General features: G+C 48.6%; 1 protein-coding gene, 1 long non-coding RNA gene and 1 other non-coding gene across 3 annotated transcripts; all 3 read right to left on the reverse strand.

The window, feature by feature from the left end:
* Positions 1–1322: 1322 nt before the first annotated feature.
* LOC135810136 (uncharacterized) lies at positions 1323–3273 on the reverse strand. Its single transcript, XR_010552278.1, has 2 exons — positions 2565–3273; positions 1323–1651 (listed from the first exon to the last, which is right to left on the reverse strand). It is a non-coding gene; the product is annotated as an uncharacterized LOC135810136 (long non-coding RNA).
* A 2319-nt stretch (positions 3274–5592) lies between these two features.
* LOC135810142 (DNA-(apurinic or apyrimidinic site) endonuclease 2-like) lies at positions 5593–16932 on the reverse strand. Its single transcript, XM_065323612.1, has 7 exons — positions 16562–16932; positions 15265–15348; positions 13192–13558; positions 11964–12039; positions 11134–11329; positions 10754–10941; positions 5593–7261 (listed from the first exon to the last, which is right to left on the reverse strand). The coding sequence occupies exons 1-7, from the start codon at positions 16719–16721 to the stop codon at positions 6482–6484; spliced, it is 1851 nt and encodes a 616-aa protein (XP_065179684.1). The 5' UTR covers positions 16722–16932; the 3' UTR covers positions 5593–6481.
* Positions 14021–14102, reverse strand: Trnal-uag (transfer RNA leucine (anticodon UAG)). Its single transcript has one exon. It is a non-coding gene; the product is annotated as a tRNA-Leu (tRNA).
* Positions 16933–17910: the final 978 nt, after the last annotated feature.

Below are 17910 nucleotides of genomic sequence, written 5' to 3' on the forward strand. Positions count from 1 at the left end.
TCACATCATCCTCCTGGGGTTAGTTTTCTCAAATTCCCAAAGGATGGAGACCTGGCAAAGCGCCGAGATGTTGCAATGCGTCGTGAAAATTTCAAGCCTATTTTCGCAGCACGAGCTATGTTTGCTCGCTGCATTTATGATCCAGAGGGACTTGAGAGCTGAGTTTTGACGAGTACGCCGTCCAGGAAAGCCCTCATCAGTGTACCAGTGCCCTCCGAACCGTGAGCCTCCAGCAAAGCGAACTCAACAAGCTGCAACTGAGAAAGCAGGGCGAGATACGTCCCATCAGGATCAGAAGAGTACATCACCCCATCAACTCCGACTGCAGCTAGCTGATGAACGATATTACCCCAGTAACTTTGCGCATACCAGTACTCAAACTGTGCACATCTGTCATCAACTGGGACGCAAACAGACAGACCCCCAGCAAGTACGAAGGTTACAGAACTGTTTGCTTGCGATGTGCAGGCAGCATGCACGACGAACTGTCTCACCAATCCTGCCAAACTGAACCAGTGTAAGTTGATTGCGTGGATATGTCTCTATTTATAACAGCTACCCTACTTCTAGGCATGGTTGCATGAATACCATATCACTCAGAGCAGTTGTTAGAAGTCTGGACAGCCTTGGAATAGTGCAAGTAAAGTGAAACAAAAATATATTACACTCCGAGTTCCACGCTTGCGGGATCAACAGGCCAAAAAAATCTAATTTCGAACAAGGAATGGGTTCTGGTTGTATGCGAAAGAAAAGTAAGTGAAGACCTATTGTGCAAGGAATACAGTGGGAACTACACATATTATACATATGCACTCACACCATCACCCACATGCGCGCGCGTGCGTGCACACACACAAACACAACAACACACACACATACGCACCCACATACTCAAACTCACTCGCACGCACGCTAGCCTAAGGATAGTACATATGCTGTAGTAGTGGTATACTTAGTGAAATGACTATGTGTACATCTAATGACGCCGCCACTCCACGCCAGAAGACAACAAACATCTGCTGCAACATTTTTGCTCCCGTCTCTTATGGGCAACACAGGGAATGAAACGAACAATGCAATTGAGAACAAGAGTCGTCCTGTACGGTGAAGTTTCCATTTTCTCATACAGCAGTATATTGTCTAAGCAAGTGTGTTTTCTCCACATTCTTTTTGCCATGCAGGTATATCACAGTGTCATGCCAAACTACATTCTCAAACGCATTCGTTTCTCAATTCTGGGGATGATTGGACACGCACATCTCGCAGCTCTTGACGACGTCAATGTCAACCGTCGCCACAGCACAACCAAAAAGACCGTGATAGGAAGGTATAAAGTCCAGTTCTCAAAGCATAAAGAAGACTGTGGCCAAATAGAAAATTATACGACAGAAAGAGCTATGAGTATGTTGACAAGCTCATGTGTGAGGTGGTAGCGGTTGCAAATGGCAACCTCCATGTTCCTGCCTTGGAGAAGCGTGTTTCCCTGCCAAATTCCAGGTGGAAGCCTCCTGAGAAGGCTGAGGTGGTGCAGGATTTGGATATCTTTGCCTGATGGTATTCACAACGCAGGCTGGAAGACGACAACGAACGTGCTTGCCCAATTTGCCGTGTACATAGTGTGTACTGCCTGTGTGCCGCATAGCGTAGAGATCTACACAAACACAGAATGTCATATGGAATGTGTATGATGAGTGCTTGTACGCATACCACATTGCTGTACCGTAATAATTATTATAGTCAAATACTCATTTACTCTACATATGCGCTGTATTGCACCTACCGGTACCTACCTGCACTTTCAGTGCGCGCGCCATACTAATTTAGTGTCCACTGGTACAAAGATGGAGGGTCTTGTAGAATTTACCATAATTGCTGATTTCAAATTGAATTCCAATGATCTGGGGATGAATACTGATTAGGACGCGTTCGATTACCTACTAGTACAGAGATGCCTTGGTCAGAAAGTACAGATTTCTTACTCTCCTGCCAGAATTTGTGCATTATTTTGGTGTACGCTTTCTTGACCCCACGCTTGTACGTTGCATGCCATGGTATACTAGAAAACGAGTTTATTGACAAAGTCTATCGCTTGAAACGATAAAGTATGGGTTCGGGTGTGATCAAATGCACCCATGGTGCTCATAAACTGTGTGCAGTGCTCTCTTCACCAACAGAACACTACCTACCATACTTTGTAGATCTTGTACCAATCCAAGGGAAAATGACAAAGACAAATGTGAGTCATGCATGAAAACTTGTGATAGCACGGTCTATAGTACAGAACACCGTTGTTCGTGCTATGCCTGACAACAATAATTAGTTACACACAAAACATTACGCGCATCGATCCTCACAAGATAAGTCAAGACATACTCGGAGCAAAGAGAAATTTGTTTGTGTCATGCATGAAACTTGTGATAACTACCAGTACAATGTCTTTCTTCTGCGACGCCTACTGTAGTGCGCCTGACAACAATAAATTTCCCCCAAAAAATAAGAATAAGTGTATCATGCTGATACGCGATCCTCACAAGACAAGTCAAGGCAAACTAATTGAGGCTTACCTAATGTCAGACTCTTCTGTCACTGGCATTGGCGGCTTCTGCATGTCGAGATAACCTCGAAGAGCAGTGATGAGCACAGCCTAATGCAAGGATACGATCTCGTAATCTGCGAGGTCCGCTACGCAAGAAACCTTGGGCCGTCTTGTCGACAGCGACGGCAGCATCCTACCAGCAAAATCATTCCCGCGGGCTGGGCATGGCTATACACTTTTGTCCACGCTCGCACCAGTCGGAGTCCCAAACGAATCGAGATTCTGGTGGCCAAGCTACTCGTCTTCTGTCGGACGCAGCTGCTGACGCATCTTCTTCCTCCACATTTGTTACACGCGATGGCAGCTCCTCAGCAGAGTATCTGGGCTCCCTGCCCCAACCATACGCGGCGGTGGGCTGTTGGTCGTCCTCACTGGCCTCAGCATCGCTGCCTTCATTGCTGGGGACAGAGGATTGTTCGGAATCGCCCATCTTCCCTTGAAATACCAACTAAAATTAGTGCTTGTAGACTGGCGAAGAGAAACGACTTTGCCACAATGACGTAGGCAGCCCGTGATGATGTAACCAAATGGCCGCATGACGTCAGGGCGCGGCCCCCGTTTTTGCAATTTCAAAGTGAAATATCTCAAGAACGCTTCGTCGTAGAGACTTCGGACCAAGACCATTCGACTCAGCGCCCGAAACTCTACAGGCTATCAAAGTTTCATTTTTTCGTGGAGTTCCCCTTTAAGAGTAACTCTCCATCACTGTAACATGATACTATATACAGTCAGAAAGTGCAATAACTAGGCACAAAACTGACAGAGTACTGAAACATTCGACGTCCTGACACCCAGCTTCAACACATCTCCGTAGGTGTCAGGACGTCGAATGTTTCAGTACTCTGTCAGTTTTGTGCCTAGTTATTGCACTTTCTGACTGTATATAGTATCATGTTACAGTGATGGAGAGTTACTCTTAACTCGTATCCATACCGGTATGTCTTTTTCTCTTCCACATTTATTTATGGCTCAACATCCGAGTTTCAAATTATTATTATTATTATTATGTAACCATACAATGGCCCACGGCACACACCACCCCTACATTTTTTTAACTAAAAAAGAAAAGCAGTCGTAACTGTAACAGCCACATGGCCAATAAGAAAACCAATAAGATATATCGATAAACACACACCCAGAAGTCAGGGGTGCAGTGGGAGGGTGGGATACAAACTGCACCAACGAAAATCCACTGCGAAGTGACCGGAATGCGGTGAGCACAACATTTTTGCTGACGCAAAAAGTTGTGGGGAAATCCCAAAATCGGTGCGATTTTGCATGAGCCCAAATATTCAAGTAATAGTTACCCACAAAGACACAAGCTTTCCAACTCTCTTTGGCCGTTGGAAAGCGTACCTTGTTTTTCAGTCTGGTCAGTCCCTGAAAGACATGTTGGTGTCTTCCTCGTTTGCCAGTCCAGAGTGCCCCGAGACGTGTAGAGAAGGAAGGCGAAGAGAAGGGGGAGGCCACAGTGGAATGCCGTGCATGTGATGTTGGTATGAGTGATGGTTAGTGTATGTCGCAGAATTATGTGGTCTATAACTCAATGTTTTGTTCCGTTTGTGGAGAGGAGTATGTGGGAGAGACGGAGCGATGTGTCAGGGAGCGAGTCCAGGAACATTACTACCGCCGAGAAGCAAGAGTCTGTGCACAGCAAAAGCCCTGGGGAGAGCACTACGCACTGCACCAACCACTACAACATCCATTATTCCCTTCACATCATCCTCCATACTTCGAAGTACTCGCAACGGAAGTGTCATACGTGAACCGCCGGATAAGGGAGGCAATCCACATCTCGACTCCAGACGCCATCCTAAGGTGAACCGTGATCGTGGTTGGGTGTTGCCACCTCACTTGTTTTTCTCCTCAATCCTGATGATGGCTCCTGGCCGAAAATTTGATTGAGAATTATTTTTGCAGCGAAGAGACCACTTGGATTGAAGATGGTGTGTGTGTGTAAGGTTTTTCATTATCTTGTCTAAACAATACAGAACGCTTGCCAACCGGTACAAAGAATGGTGTTGTCTCCTACATAACAGCAATATCGACGTCCGCCACGCCAAGAGTCTTTACTTCGCCACCGTTGTATGCTCGAAGTATGCGGTCACTGGAGCGGGTAGGCTGCACCACATCATCCGTGAGAATGGGAGACTCTACGTAGATTTACGTGTTTCTCCAGTGTCAAGAAATCCCTCGCATGGCTTGCCATTCACCATGCATCACGGCATCAGTGTCGTGGTGAACAGGCCTCGGGCTCGAAGACTGGATCGAACTCGACGTAACAGAGGAGTAGAGGTGATGATCGGAGAAGATCTCGCTATTAATTATTACGATCATACCGGAGAGCGCGTCATGTATTGCCGGTACGCAGCAACAGAAACTGACAAACATGCTCGCCGGCCGTCCAGTGGAGACAACATTCTCCGTCGAGGTTCTGTTCCAGTACGACATCCACGTCCTACCAGGAAACGAATACTGTTTACCTGAAGCAGCTCATAGTCATATCCGAAGAGGCCAACCTGTCTGTCGGAGTGGAGTGCTACATGACACAGTATCAGCAGAACGTAGTGCCTGGTATTTTCATTGCTGCCAGCGACGTCAACCATGGTCAACGGCTGGGGCAGAAACTACATCGTCTGAGTATTGAGTAACCCCAATGTTGCCGTCCCAGGCAGAGACTCCAAGGCAGGACCCGACGGGTAATCTACCGCACGACCCTCGTGCTCAACCCAGTCCACCTGGACCATACACTCCAAAACCGAGCGAGCTACCGCTCCCAGCCTCGAACCACTATGCCAATCCGGTGCATGCAGACACCAGCGGCTCGAGCAAAAAGAAGCACACGCCACACCCGACTGTGATGGCTCGCCTTCACACATAGAGCGCGCAGAAACACAGCGGAACATAGACCTCTACGCGGCTCTACACCACGGAGGCAACCCCAAGCGCGGTGGCACCATGCGAGATACGGTCCGTGTCAGTCGACTACAATGTAGTCCAGTCCTGGACCATATCACCAAGCTACTTCGAAGGACCAGAACGGCTGAGGTCCAGGCGGTCAAAAGCAGCTGCAATCTCCAAAACGGTGGAGGCAAAATAATGCAGGCGGCAAGGATCTAGGAAACAGCAGACAAAGCTTTAAAGACACGCAGCCGCTCGTCCAAGCGGCGGTGACGTCATGACACCGACAACAATTTAAAAAAAAATTAACAATAGAGGGCACTGTACAGAATGATGCTACACAAAAGCGACTAAGACATGATTTTCAACAGCGACCATACCACGCTTAGTATGAAGAAAATTTCTTCGGAAGTAGACAAAATCACCAACTGCCAGCGCTGGATCGTTGCACTCACGCGTACTAGTGGAATGTAATCAAATTAATACTATAAAAAACATCGTGAGTAAAGGACAAGAATACAGTCATCATAGGTGTTCCTACACGTCACTACTGACACTAGCACAACAGAGCAGTAGCCATGGAAACCAAGTTCATGTAGTAGTGTAACCATGGTGGCTAGTAGGGTCTGTAGAGAGTATTGGGTTGCATAGAAAATGATCGATTTCTTTAGCCTTTAGAAATGCTACGTGGAACAAGGAAACTAGCGACATTCGAGGGACAACAGTACCGGGATCCTAGAAGACGCTCCGGAAAGGAAAGCTTGAATAAAGAATGTGTCCGGTTGTTCACGGAAAGACGGTTACAGGCAGGAAGTAGTAAAATACCGGTATTTTACAACTCCCTGGTTACAGGCGTACCAAGAAGGTACAGCCGAGAATACAACATGAAAGAAAAAAGGAAAAAAGTGTTGAAAAGCAAGCGGAAAACAAGGGGTGGATATTCTGCATGTATACACTATGTACAGATGTTGCCTACTGTGGAAACTAGCTTTTCTCCGGCTGTTTCTGTTTGAACTTTGGCTTGTCGATCCACTCGAAGTGCTCACAGCGAGCGTTCGGATTGTCCTTAGACCCGGCGGGCCTCGCACAGACGTAGAACTTGCGAAACTGATTGGGACCGGCCTTGTTGACGGTCCGGAGCACGCAGGGCTCCTTGTGTCCGTGGCACAGGGCCTGCTTGGGCGCGCGCGCCGTGAACAGATTCTTCCACTGAGTGCCAGTACGGTCAGCAGCAGCAGAGGCAGTCGCTGCGTGCGGCAGTGACTGTGCTTGAACAGGAGAGGAGCTGCAGTCAGCATCAGAACGTGTTACTACGTTACTACACGTGATCGTTGACGAACTCTGCTGAGCCTCACCTGTAGTGTTGCTAGTCGCGAGCGCTGTCTCCGCTGGCTTTTTACGCTGGAAGAAGCCGGAGATGGACGCCTGCTGCGGTCTCGAGCACGCTTTCTTCTTGTCCGGCGCCTGCGAGCCGTGAGGAGGCGCGGCTCGCTTGACCGGTGCAACAACGGGCTGTCGCTGAGACGCCCGCGCTGGTGGCGCGGCACAGCGTTCCGAGTCCTGGCTGCGCGCTGCACCGGTGGGGGTTGAAGCGGTGCTCAGTGCCGTCGTCCTTCTCGGCGCTCGCTTGAGATAGCTGATCAGCGACTGCTGCTTGCCGGAGAACTCGGGCATTCTGCTAGCAGCCAGCGAGGGCAGAGCAGCTGGTGGTGAGACCAAACAGCACGTGTTTAAGTACACGGGGCAATGGTCAGATCCCTCCACCTGCAAACACACCAGCAAAACAAGGTATAGTAAAACCAGTGACTAACCACCACCCCTTGGGCCCAGAGAAAGCGGTCTTTAGTGGCAGGTGGTCCTTAGTTAGAGGTTTGCATTGCATAACCATAATTATATGAATGTGAGACCGTCCGTGCCTAGCGAAGTGGTCTTTAGTACCACGCTGGTCGCTAGTCACGGTGGTCTTTAGTTACAGGTTTTACTGTAGTACCAGGCTGGTCGCTAGTCACGGTGGTCTTTAGTTACAGGTTTTACTGTAGTACCAGGCTGGTCGCTAGTCACGGTGGTCTTTAGTTACAGGTTTTACTGTAGTACCAGGCTGGTCGCTAGTCACGGTGGTCTTTAGTTACAGGTTTTACTGTAGTACCAGGCTGGTCGCTAGTCACGGTGGTCTTTAGTTACAGGTTTTACTGTAGTACCAGGCTGGTCGCTAGTCACGGTGGTCTTTAGTTACAGGTTTTACTGTAGTACCAGGCTGGTCGCTAGTCACGGTGGTCTTTAGTTACAGGTTTTACTGTAGTACCAGGCTGGTCACTAGTCACGGTGGTCTTTAGTTACAGGTTTTACTGTAGTACCAGGCTGGTCACTAGTCACGGTGGTCTTTAGTTACAGGTTTTACTGTAGTACCAGGCTGGTCACTAGTCACGGTGGTCTTTAGTTACAGGTTTTACTGTAGTACCAGGCTGGTCACTAGTCACGGTGGTCTTTAGTTACAGGTTTTACTGTAGTACCAGGCTGGTCACTAGGCACGGTGGTCTTTAGTTACAGGTTTTACTGTAGTACCAGGCTGGTCACTAGTCACGGTGGTCTTTAGTTACAGGTTTTACTCTACATGTATGTGTCATCTCCGAGAGAGGAGCACCTGATCCCAACCCAGTGGCTCCATACTAGTAACACTGTGAGCAAAGGCTGGTCAAAATGTTCGCAGAAACATTTAGCAAACATGCGTTTAAATCAATGGCCTCTTGCCTCATTCTATCATCCATATGCTCCTGTAGTAGCTCACACTGTACCCCATCGTAATCCCATCCCTGCGCATGTGGCTTCTACCTGCTTACCAAACATATCCATACTGGCCAACCCTCCCGTTTTTCCCGGGAAAGTCCCGGAAAATCAACACTCCTCCCGGGGTCCCGGGGATTTCAAGCAAGCTCCCGGAAAAACCGCAGTTTTGTCTAATACAGGATTTTCCTGAAAAGTCCATGGATTCGCCCCGAATGTCCCGGTTTTTTTTGAACTTTTTTCAAAGGTATGTACGGTGCTCATTCGCACTTCGAACTGTGCACAGCACTTTCAAGACCTTACCATACCTAGCCTGCAAGATCTGCACTGACAAAGTGACAGGCGGGTGCCGACTGATCAAACTGCACTACAGGGTCAAACTGTGCTGTACGCACAGCTGCAGAGTCGAACGCTTTTTTTGGCGGGAAAAGCTCTTTTCACTTGTTTTTGTGCCATCCAGGGATTTTGAGAGAAATCCAGGGATTCTGCATGTCTTGTCAAGGGATTGAGATTTTGGTGGTTGGTCAGTATGCATATCCCAAAGTTCACCAAGGAACTGGGATGCATAATGAGAAGAGATCTGTTCGGTGAACTGTTGGGAACAGCGATGTAGAGACTGCGAGAGGTGTTGAATTTGTTGTTCCAGAGATGCGGCTGCCTTGAAGAGGACCAGACAACTATCATCAAAAGAATTTATGTAAAGAAATTCCAGAACTGGCTTCATACTCTCCCTTCGTGAGCAGTTCTGGAAGGCTTCTCGAACTTGCAGAATGTTGTTAGTACTTGTAACACCCCTGTACTGCAGAGAGATCCAAGATGTCTGTCATCTCCGAGAGACGAGCAAATGATGTCAACCCAGTGACTCTGTCTTCCTACCCTCGAGGACGCCCTGGCAGCGAAAGTTCTAATACTCGTTCGCCGCTGCATCCATGGCCGTTCAAGTGTCCTGTTTCGGAATTATTACGTCAGAACACAGAGTGATCGCACCCATGGAGCTGACCAGAACCTATTTCAGGTACCCTTCTGGCCCGGTCCTTCTGGTCGAGGTACGATCCAGTTCATTGGTGTCATTCTCTGGAACAAGATACCGCCCATGACGCGCTGTGAACCTTGTCACGCCCATTTCTGGGTCTGTTTGGAATGCCCAAGTAAAATAATAAAATACAATACAAGAAAAAATTCTGTGCTCTCTCAAAAGCGCCGAAGTATTCAAAGTAGGTCACTTTTTTTTATCTGTTCACCAATGGTCAATCCTTTCTAATTTTGTGTAAGATTTTATCTGATCTAATCCTATCTAATTGGTACATAATGTTCTGCAAGGATGCTAGGAAATGAACTTCTCGACATCAAATCGGTCAGTTACACTCCGTGTTTTCGATTTTCAACAGGGTTATTTTTCCCGCAGCTCTATCTGTAACATATTACTCAGTTACCTTCGGTGACTTCTTTCACTTGTGATTTTTTTCTCCTCCCCTCCCCATTACTACATCTTTGCATGTGACGAGACCGCTGTGTGGGTCGACCCCATCGGTAAACGCTGCATCGAGAGTCGTGGAGCCAGGGACGTAACTGTGCAGACGCTTGGCCATGAGAAGGTTCATATCACCGTAATGTTGTGTGCACGCGCGAATGGCACAAAGTGTAAGCTGTATGTGCTGTTGAATCGGAAGCGACCATTGCCTGAAGTCGTAACCAAGTTTTCAGGCCGCCTTGTTCTGTCCTGGGCAGGAAGAGTGTGGATGGACAATGTCCTCACTGAGGATTTTCTGCGCCGCGTGCTTGGGCCCTTGGCATTCGGCAAACGCCTGCTCGTTTGGGACTCTTTTAGATGTCACATCTCGCAGGACATCAAGGACGTCATGTCGGAGCTTAAAATACACAGTGCTGTTGTTCGCGGTGGCTGCACGAAGTATGTGCAAGCTGCAGACGTCTCCTGGAACAAACCCTTCAAGGCTGCCAATTCGCGAGCACACGAAGATTGGATGGCTAGCGATGCGGAGAAGGAGGTTACCCGCGGCGGCGGCAATCCCCGACCAGCTCCCATTGCTACGTACCTGCAGTGGGTTGTGGATGCATGGGACGGCATCTCCACCGACTTGATTGAGAAATCCTTCAAGGCGTGTGGCATCACCAACGATTTACATGGACTGGAGGATGACCGGATTCATTGTTTCAAGCCGAATGGTCCCATCCCCGAAAGTATGGTGGCTGGAAAGCCGCCTTGCCAGTACTTGAACAGCACATTTTCACTGCTAGCGAGTATTGAGTACTGGCCACAACAAGCTACTGTTGGGTACCGAAGAAGGGACAGGCTAGAATTTCACCAAGCAAAGCATAGCGATTATCTGCAAGGTGACTCTACTGCGCATAGACTGCTACATATGAGAATAAGAACAGTCCAGGCCAAGAGGCTGACCGAGCCAGTTCTTCGCCACCCAACAGTACAGTACTGATATACGAACACTTCACCCTCACCTCCGGCATAATGTCTGCACCCGTGGAGTAGGAGTCCAGGAAGACCTTGTCGACGAGTACGTAGTCGATGCGAGTGCCGTAGTTGGTTTTCCTCGCGCCGGTCATCGTAGACCAGCAGGTGTAGGCGTACGGCCGCGCCGGGTGGTAGTGACGAAACGAATCAACAAGAAGACCGTTTGTGGACGCAGCTGCAGCACGTTAGGGGGACAGGCAGAAAAGCAGCATGCTCAAAATGAGGAATGCACAGACAACTGGCCAGTGGTCTTTACGAAGGAACGAGAGAGAGCTATGAACAACAGCGCACTGCCATGATGTACCGGTGCACAGCTAGCCAATTTTCTACGAACTAACGCCGCATTTACAGTGGCCTTTCATCTCACCTGAACTGTCGCCATGTTCTCCATGGTAACCATCAGCAGTAGCAGCATCCACAGCAGCAGTAGTGGAGGTGGTGGCAGTGGTGGTGGTGTTCGTTGAGCAAGCTCCAGCCGTGGATAGGCGGCCAGTCAGCTCAGAATGTGTGTCAATTAACAAGCTGTCCAGCCACAAGCGACTGGGACGATTGTTGAACTCCTCCTGGACAAGGAAGAACAAAAGACACTCGTTCACAGAGAGATGACCAAACTCTACTACAGACAGGATTTGCCTTATTCAAGTAGTCACACATATTTTAAAAACGGGAGTTTGACTATAAACTGTGCCTAAACACTACGCACATCCTGGTCCTAAACCCATTTCCGGTCAAATTACTGTCGTAGGATCAGGTTTTTGAGCCTTATTCGGCCTAAACCGGGATTGGAATAGCCCAGAGTTCCAATTATTTCCGACCAGACTGCAGTAAAGTTGAGATCCAAAGACTTCCACACCACTCATTGTACATTGTGACACAGAGTCTTTTTATCCACAGGGACTGATGCCTGAACAGCCTCGGCAACAATCCACTCTGTCTCTGTTTCTGTCTCTGTCTCTCTCTCTTTGTCCGCCTGTCTGTCTTTGTCCCTCTCTTTGTCTTTGTCTGTCTCTGTCTGTTCGTCCGTCTGTCTTTGTCTCTCTCTGTCTCTGTCCGTCCATCCGTCTTTGTCTCAGTCTCTCTCTCTCTCTCTCTCTCTCTCTCTCTCTCTCTCTCTCTCTCTCTCTCTCTCTCTCTCTCTCTCCGTCTCTCTTTTCATCTGTCTCTGTCTGTGCCTTACTCTCAGTCTCTGTCACTTACTGGTGTGCACTTGTCCGAATCACACACGTCGATGAGACGATGTGAGCAGTTGACATCGCCGAGCACGATCACATGCCTGAAGGCGAGTACAGAGGAACCAGAATGAAAAAAATGTATACTGTAAGAGCAGAAAGTGCGACGAGTTCAAAGTTTAACGATTTGCAAATTGTTCCCATTTGGCGGGTACTAAGTGTTAACAACCCTGCCATCACACACCGGTCTTCTGTTTCTCTAGTACAGAAGAGAGAAGAAACAGCACACTGGCAACGTTTCTCATGTTACAATGGATTTTTCTCATTTTTCTCGTTAAAACGCTACACTCCGTGCCCCGTTAGAGATTCAACTCTTACAGTATCATTGGGCAACAAAGGCAGAAGACAGCCGGTTAAAATATAGTTGTAGCCGGTTGTAACTGCTCTCTTCTCAATTTGCGGGGTGCTCCATCATCGTCGTGTGGAGCACTCTAGCAATCTGGGAATCCCCGCTATTGTATCATTGTCATATTTGTATTTATGGATTCTCCACAGGCCTTAGCCTAAATCGAGGGAGTCCTATGTAAACATGCACGCACTGACTAGATGTTTGGTCATTCGTGCTTTCATGCCAACAACTGCCTTCTTGAAGTGCAGCACGGAGACAAGTACAGTAAAACCTGTCAAGGTGACCACTCGGATATGGCGACCACCTGTCCTGGAAGACCACCAAAACCAGGACCAAGGGATGCTATTTCCAGTCAAGTGACCCTGGATAAGGAGACACCTGGTAGCAGAGACCACGTTTTCCAAGTTCCTTCAGCGGTGGTCGTCTTAGACAGCTTTCACTGTAGAAGGATAATAGTATGGTGACTCCCCATTACAGATCAATACGTTATGCCCAATAAGTCGAGGAACGAGGACAAACAGAAAGCCTGGACATGACAACCTCAGGAACCTTTACATTCACCGCCGCTACGAAGTGGTCTTTGATAGCTCCAAACTGACCCCACGGTCGTAATTCATCATGGCTCGCATCTATCTGTACCAAGTATAATGACCCAAATCGAGCCCAATGGGAAATGAGAGCAGCCAATGACTAGGACTGATAGTATTTCAGCATAGATATATTGCAGTGAGAGGGGATGGGGGTGAGGAGAGAGAGAGAGAGAGAGAGAGAGAGAGAGAGAGAGAGAGAGAGAGAGAGAGAGAGAGAAGTTACTGAGTTCTACGCGGTGTATGTTATGCATCCTTACTTGGCAGCCTCACGCAAAGCGCGACATCGTAGCTCCAGCGCACGGTAGAACAGCATCTTGTAGTCGTAGCGCTGCACTTCGTCCATGCCCGCACGAGGGCAATACACGTTCACGATGACAACGGACGAGGCAGCTTTGCCATTGCCCGCACCGCTACCACTACCGCTGCATTCTGGCGCCGGACACACTCTGTGCTCTGTGAGTACTGCACGACCCTCGCCGTCCACCAGTGCCTGTTCGCTCTCCGACCACTGCGCCAGCTCGCCATAGCAACCAATGGCGTCCGGTCCCGGCGGCTGGTGAATGGGCGTCAGGCCTTCTTCGGCACGCGACGGCGAGCACTGATCTCTGCAATACGTAGCCACACCTGACAACAAGACAGCAAATTAACAGCAGTACAGTAAAACCTGGAACTAAAGACCACCGTGACTAGCGACCAGCCTGGTACTACAGTACAGACCACTTCGCCAGGCACAGACGGTCTCACATTCATATATGGCAGTGCGCTGTAAACCTCTAACTGAGAACTATCTGCCACTTAAGACCGTTTTCTCTGGCCCCAGTGGGTGGTCGTTAGTCACAGGTTTTACTGTACATGGGACATCTCACTACAGTGCATCAGTGCTCCAGGCATTGTACTTGTGGTGGACGATGCAGGCCAAAAAAGAGCAGGTTTATACAATTATAGCAAAATCCTACTGCCGAAAAAAGCGTGATCTCGCACCATACAAAATAATGAATGAAACGAGTTCAGCAGCAAAGGTGTAGCTGAGACATTCAACACCAGAACCAAAACATATGGTGAGGTCACATTCAAAAAAAAGAAGGCTGGCAGCGGTGGGATTCGAACCCACGCCTCCGGAGAGACTGGAGCCTAAATCCAGCGCCTTAGACCACTCGGCCACGCTACCTCACTGAAGGATGTAATGCTCAATGCTCTATCTAGTGGGAAGCAAACCAAGAAAAGACCTCAGTCACACCATGCGAATGACATACTATATTGTAGAGAGGTTCTGCAAAACGAAAATTCGAACGAAGTTTCGCGACATCCTTGCGAAAGTGTGTACGAATTTTCGCACGAACTTTGCGTTCTGCACATTTTCGTAGTTTGCACGGGCCAAGTGCACGTACGCCATGATCCGATCTCACGAAATTTCCTACGAAAGTTCGTTTCGCGTTCCCTGCAAGTTTCGCGTCCAAAGTTGCGAAAGTTCGTGCGAAGTTTCGCACTTCATGACGTAGAGCGAAAGTCTGTACGCATTTTCGTTTTGCAGAACCTCTCTACTGTAAAGCGAGAAACTTTTGCGTCTTCAAGAACCTTTCGCAATTCTATCTTTTCAGTTGCATCCCGTATTGTCCACTCCAATGAACGGAGCGCTGATGCACTGGTACAGGATGCTAACTCTTATCTTCACTGGGCCGAATGTCACCAAGCATGACTGTACTTGCTGCAGTTCACTACAGTGCTAGTAAGGAGCCATCCGGTATTATCGATAATTTTCACGCAACGAAACAGTTTAGCTAAGCCCCAACCCCTCCCCCGAATGAAAAATATATTGACTTGACAGATAGGCTGGATTGGTGCTTCAGCAATCAATTATTTTTTAAATGAAACTCTCCTCGACCTACCCACAGACGAAACTTTTTTCGTTTTGTGTAAAACTCGATAATTATGTATGGCCCCTAAGGAGAATCAGTTCACGCGGTCGCACTAACGTACATTGCGTGCAACTGAACGCTGCCCAGTTTAAAAGCCAGTCGCGTGATAAGCCCATTGCTCATTGCCCCATAAGGAATGTACGCGTAATGCATGTACTTTGAGGTAAGTACACTGGGATCGGTGGAGTGTTTAACACCCCGTACAACAACCATACCCAGGTGGCTGTATGGGTGTTCTTGGCACAAACTCAAACTAAGTCATCACACAATGGGCTTATTCAGTACCAGTCAACACACACACACACCATGTACCATGTACCATGTATACGCCCGTCGCAAGAGAAGCACGCAAATCTACAAATGCACTGGATGTGCACCCACAGATTTCACACACACACACACACACAGCCTAACCTGAGTATCCAGCCTTGACCCGCGAGAAGGAAAAGAACGACTCGTAGCCCTTGACCAGTGCTATCGACTCCTCAAGCTGATCTCCTGCAAACAAACGACAACGGGAGATGACTGGAAGGTTAGAGACTACAAGTAGGATTCCTCTTCTCCTCGGCTTCAGGATATACAGTACTGCTGGTCGCCGAAGAACTGAGAGTCAGCCGCCTAGCCTAGACCGTTATTGTCTTCATGTGTTACAGTCTATGCACAGTTGAGTAACAGTGTATACATTGGTATGCTGTGCTTGGTGAAATTCTAGCCTGGTCGTTCTTCGGTACTCCGCTCTTTGGCGCCCAACAGTACCGTAGGGCTGGAAAGTGCTACGTCACAGGCAGCCGGGAGCCATGACAACGCTGACTGTTGGATCCACTTGGATCCCAGTTTTTGTATGGACCCATTCGTGTTTGGGTGGTTTCCCTTCACAGCAGGGTGACACATCCCGTCGGGAGTGACTGGCAGCTGGGCACTCCGGGTCGAGGACCTACTCCTAGTACAGAAAACAACTCACATCTGCATACGGCGACACGAGGGGACTACCCACCATGCACTGTACAATCATGTGCTTCACTATGGGCAGAGAGTGGATCCAACTTGACCCAGGAGTCGTCATTTGCCGTTATCTGTCGACTCCTGACGCCATCACTTTCAAGCCCTGCAATAGCCGGATCAGATTTGTATCACCGTTTCGAAAGCTGCATGCAAAACATGCGAAGCCACAAACTCTAAACCAGTCAATGACTTGAGCGCAATCCGGTGCTTTCTGCCGAACAATGCTTCTCACACAGCACGTGGCCATTGGCCAAGAGCATGTCCAATAGCCAGCTTTCTCGCTGCGGGCATAATCAGCTGCTTATCGTGACCGACTGACGTCACTTTTGAGGAAACCACCGCGTTTGGGAGGTCGACAGTTTGACCTTTGACCCTCAAAATCATGTAAAAGAAATCAAATCCGGCACGCCAAGTGTCGATCAGGTTGGTGGCTGCATCTTCATCAGGCAAGATTCAGACCTCCAGATCATGCTGGAATATATACATCATAGCCTCCCCGGACCGCCAATCAGCACACACGTTACGTCTACGGATTCTGGGTTTTTTTTCATTTTGGGCGAAGTTCTCAAGGGAGGAGGGCCACGGGGGGGGGACCTGGCATGAAAGCTAATATCAAACCAATGACGTCAAGGATGGCTGGATATCCATGGCTAGCTGTACAGTGGACAACAATAATATTGTTTTTTCAAACATATCAAAATGTGCTCACTGGTAACTTTCGTCTCCTGTAAGCAGATAATATCGGCCTCGAGGTTATCCAATGCCGCTTTCAGAGCTAAGCCAGCGCTGTGTACGACTGATGAAGCGGCTGCACCTGGTTTCCCAGAGCTAGCTCGAATACCGTTGATGTTCCAAGTGACAATCTTCATTTTGTTTCATTTAAAAATTAATGATCCATGAACGATGGCATCTTTACAGCGTGATCACTCAGCGAGTGTGGATAGCTCGCATCCTAACGCTGAAAGTAATTAGCAAAACCGAGCCCTGAGGTCACGAAAGCAATCACATCCATGTAGAAAGCTGCAACGGTGCGGATAAGGACAAGAAACTCCCAGGAATAACTGGACCATGATCATGGATTTCGAACCACTTTCTTTTTTCATCGTCTTGATTTTGAAAAAATCATTTCTTTCGCGGGGTTTTCATGTCACTGCCCGCGCCGGGATCGGGAAACTCCCTGGAAACGTAGCCTGTCACTGTCGCTACATGTAGAGTCGAGATGCCAACAACCAGGGAGTCGCAAAATACCAAAATTTTTACGACTCCCTGCCAACAACAAACATGCAACAAGACGCCTTGCAAAACAAAGCAAACAAAAAAAATCAAACAACCAACACGACCAGATCCCTAGAATGAGAAAGAAGTAATTCAGAGGAGCCACTGGTGTATGTGATCTCTGGTAGCGGCTAGGGCACTGTCCCGGAAAGACAGGGGTGCTGGGTGTATCTTCTCCCTGTTACCACGGTTACCTGGTGATCTTTGGGGGGGGGGGGGGGGTCATTTCGGAAGGCTTCAAGCTTCCTCCAAATACTGGTGTGAGCCAAAAACCACCGAGTCTCTATGATACTATCATCGGTCTGGTCTTCCTCATCATTCATCTCGGGCACCCTCAGGCCTGCAAGAAGACCTTAGGGTCTGTTGGGAATGCCCAAGTAAAATACAAAAATCATCATCAGGGATCAGTTTCAACCGAGAGGGCGACAGCCGCTAAGTGTGCACGCCCAGCCCACTGTAGCTAGTCTAGGGTAGCCCGCTGACAAATCTCAGGGAATCTCCCTGGGAGGTGTCAGGTTTGAACATTTCACTGACCCGGCGAGTCGTACTCAAACCAGTTTGGGTACGACTCAGTCCCTGATATGCAGTCATGGCCCAAACCTGGTGCCGATGATCATTTCGGATCTGGTAGGTTAGTAATAGCAGCCTGTGGTCACCGCTCAGTCACGCTCGGATCTGGCTTAACGACGGGTCACAGCACCATACCAGAAACCTGGGCAAAATCCGCAGCAGCCTGCAGAACGATTATTGCGGCTTGTGACAAACGATGCCGAATGGCACCGC

This window comes from Sycon ciliatum, chromosome 1 (assembly GCF_964019385.1).
Source record: "Sycon ciliatum chromosome 1, ocSycCili1.1, whole genome shotgun sequence".
Classification (NCBI taxonomy): domain Eukaryota; kingdom Metazoa; phylum Porifera; class Calcarea; order Leucosolenida; family Sycettidae; genus Sycon; species Sycon ciliatum.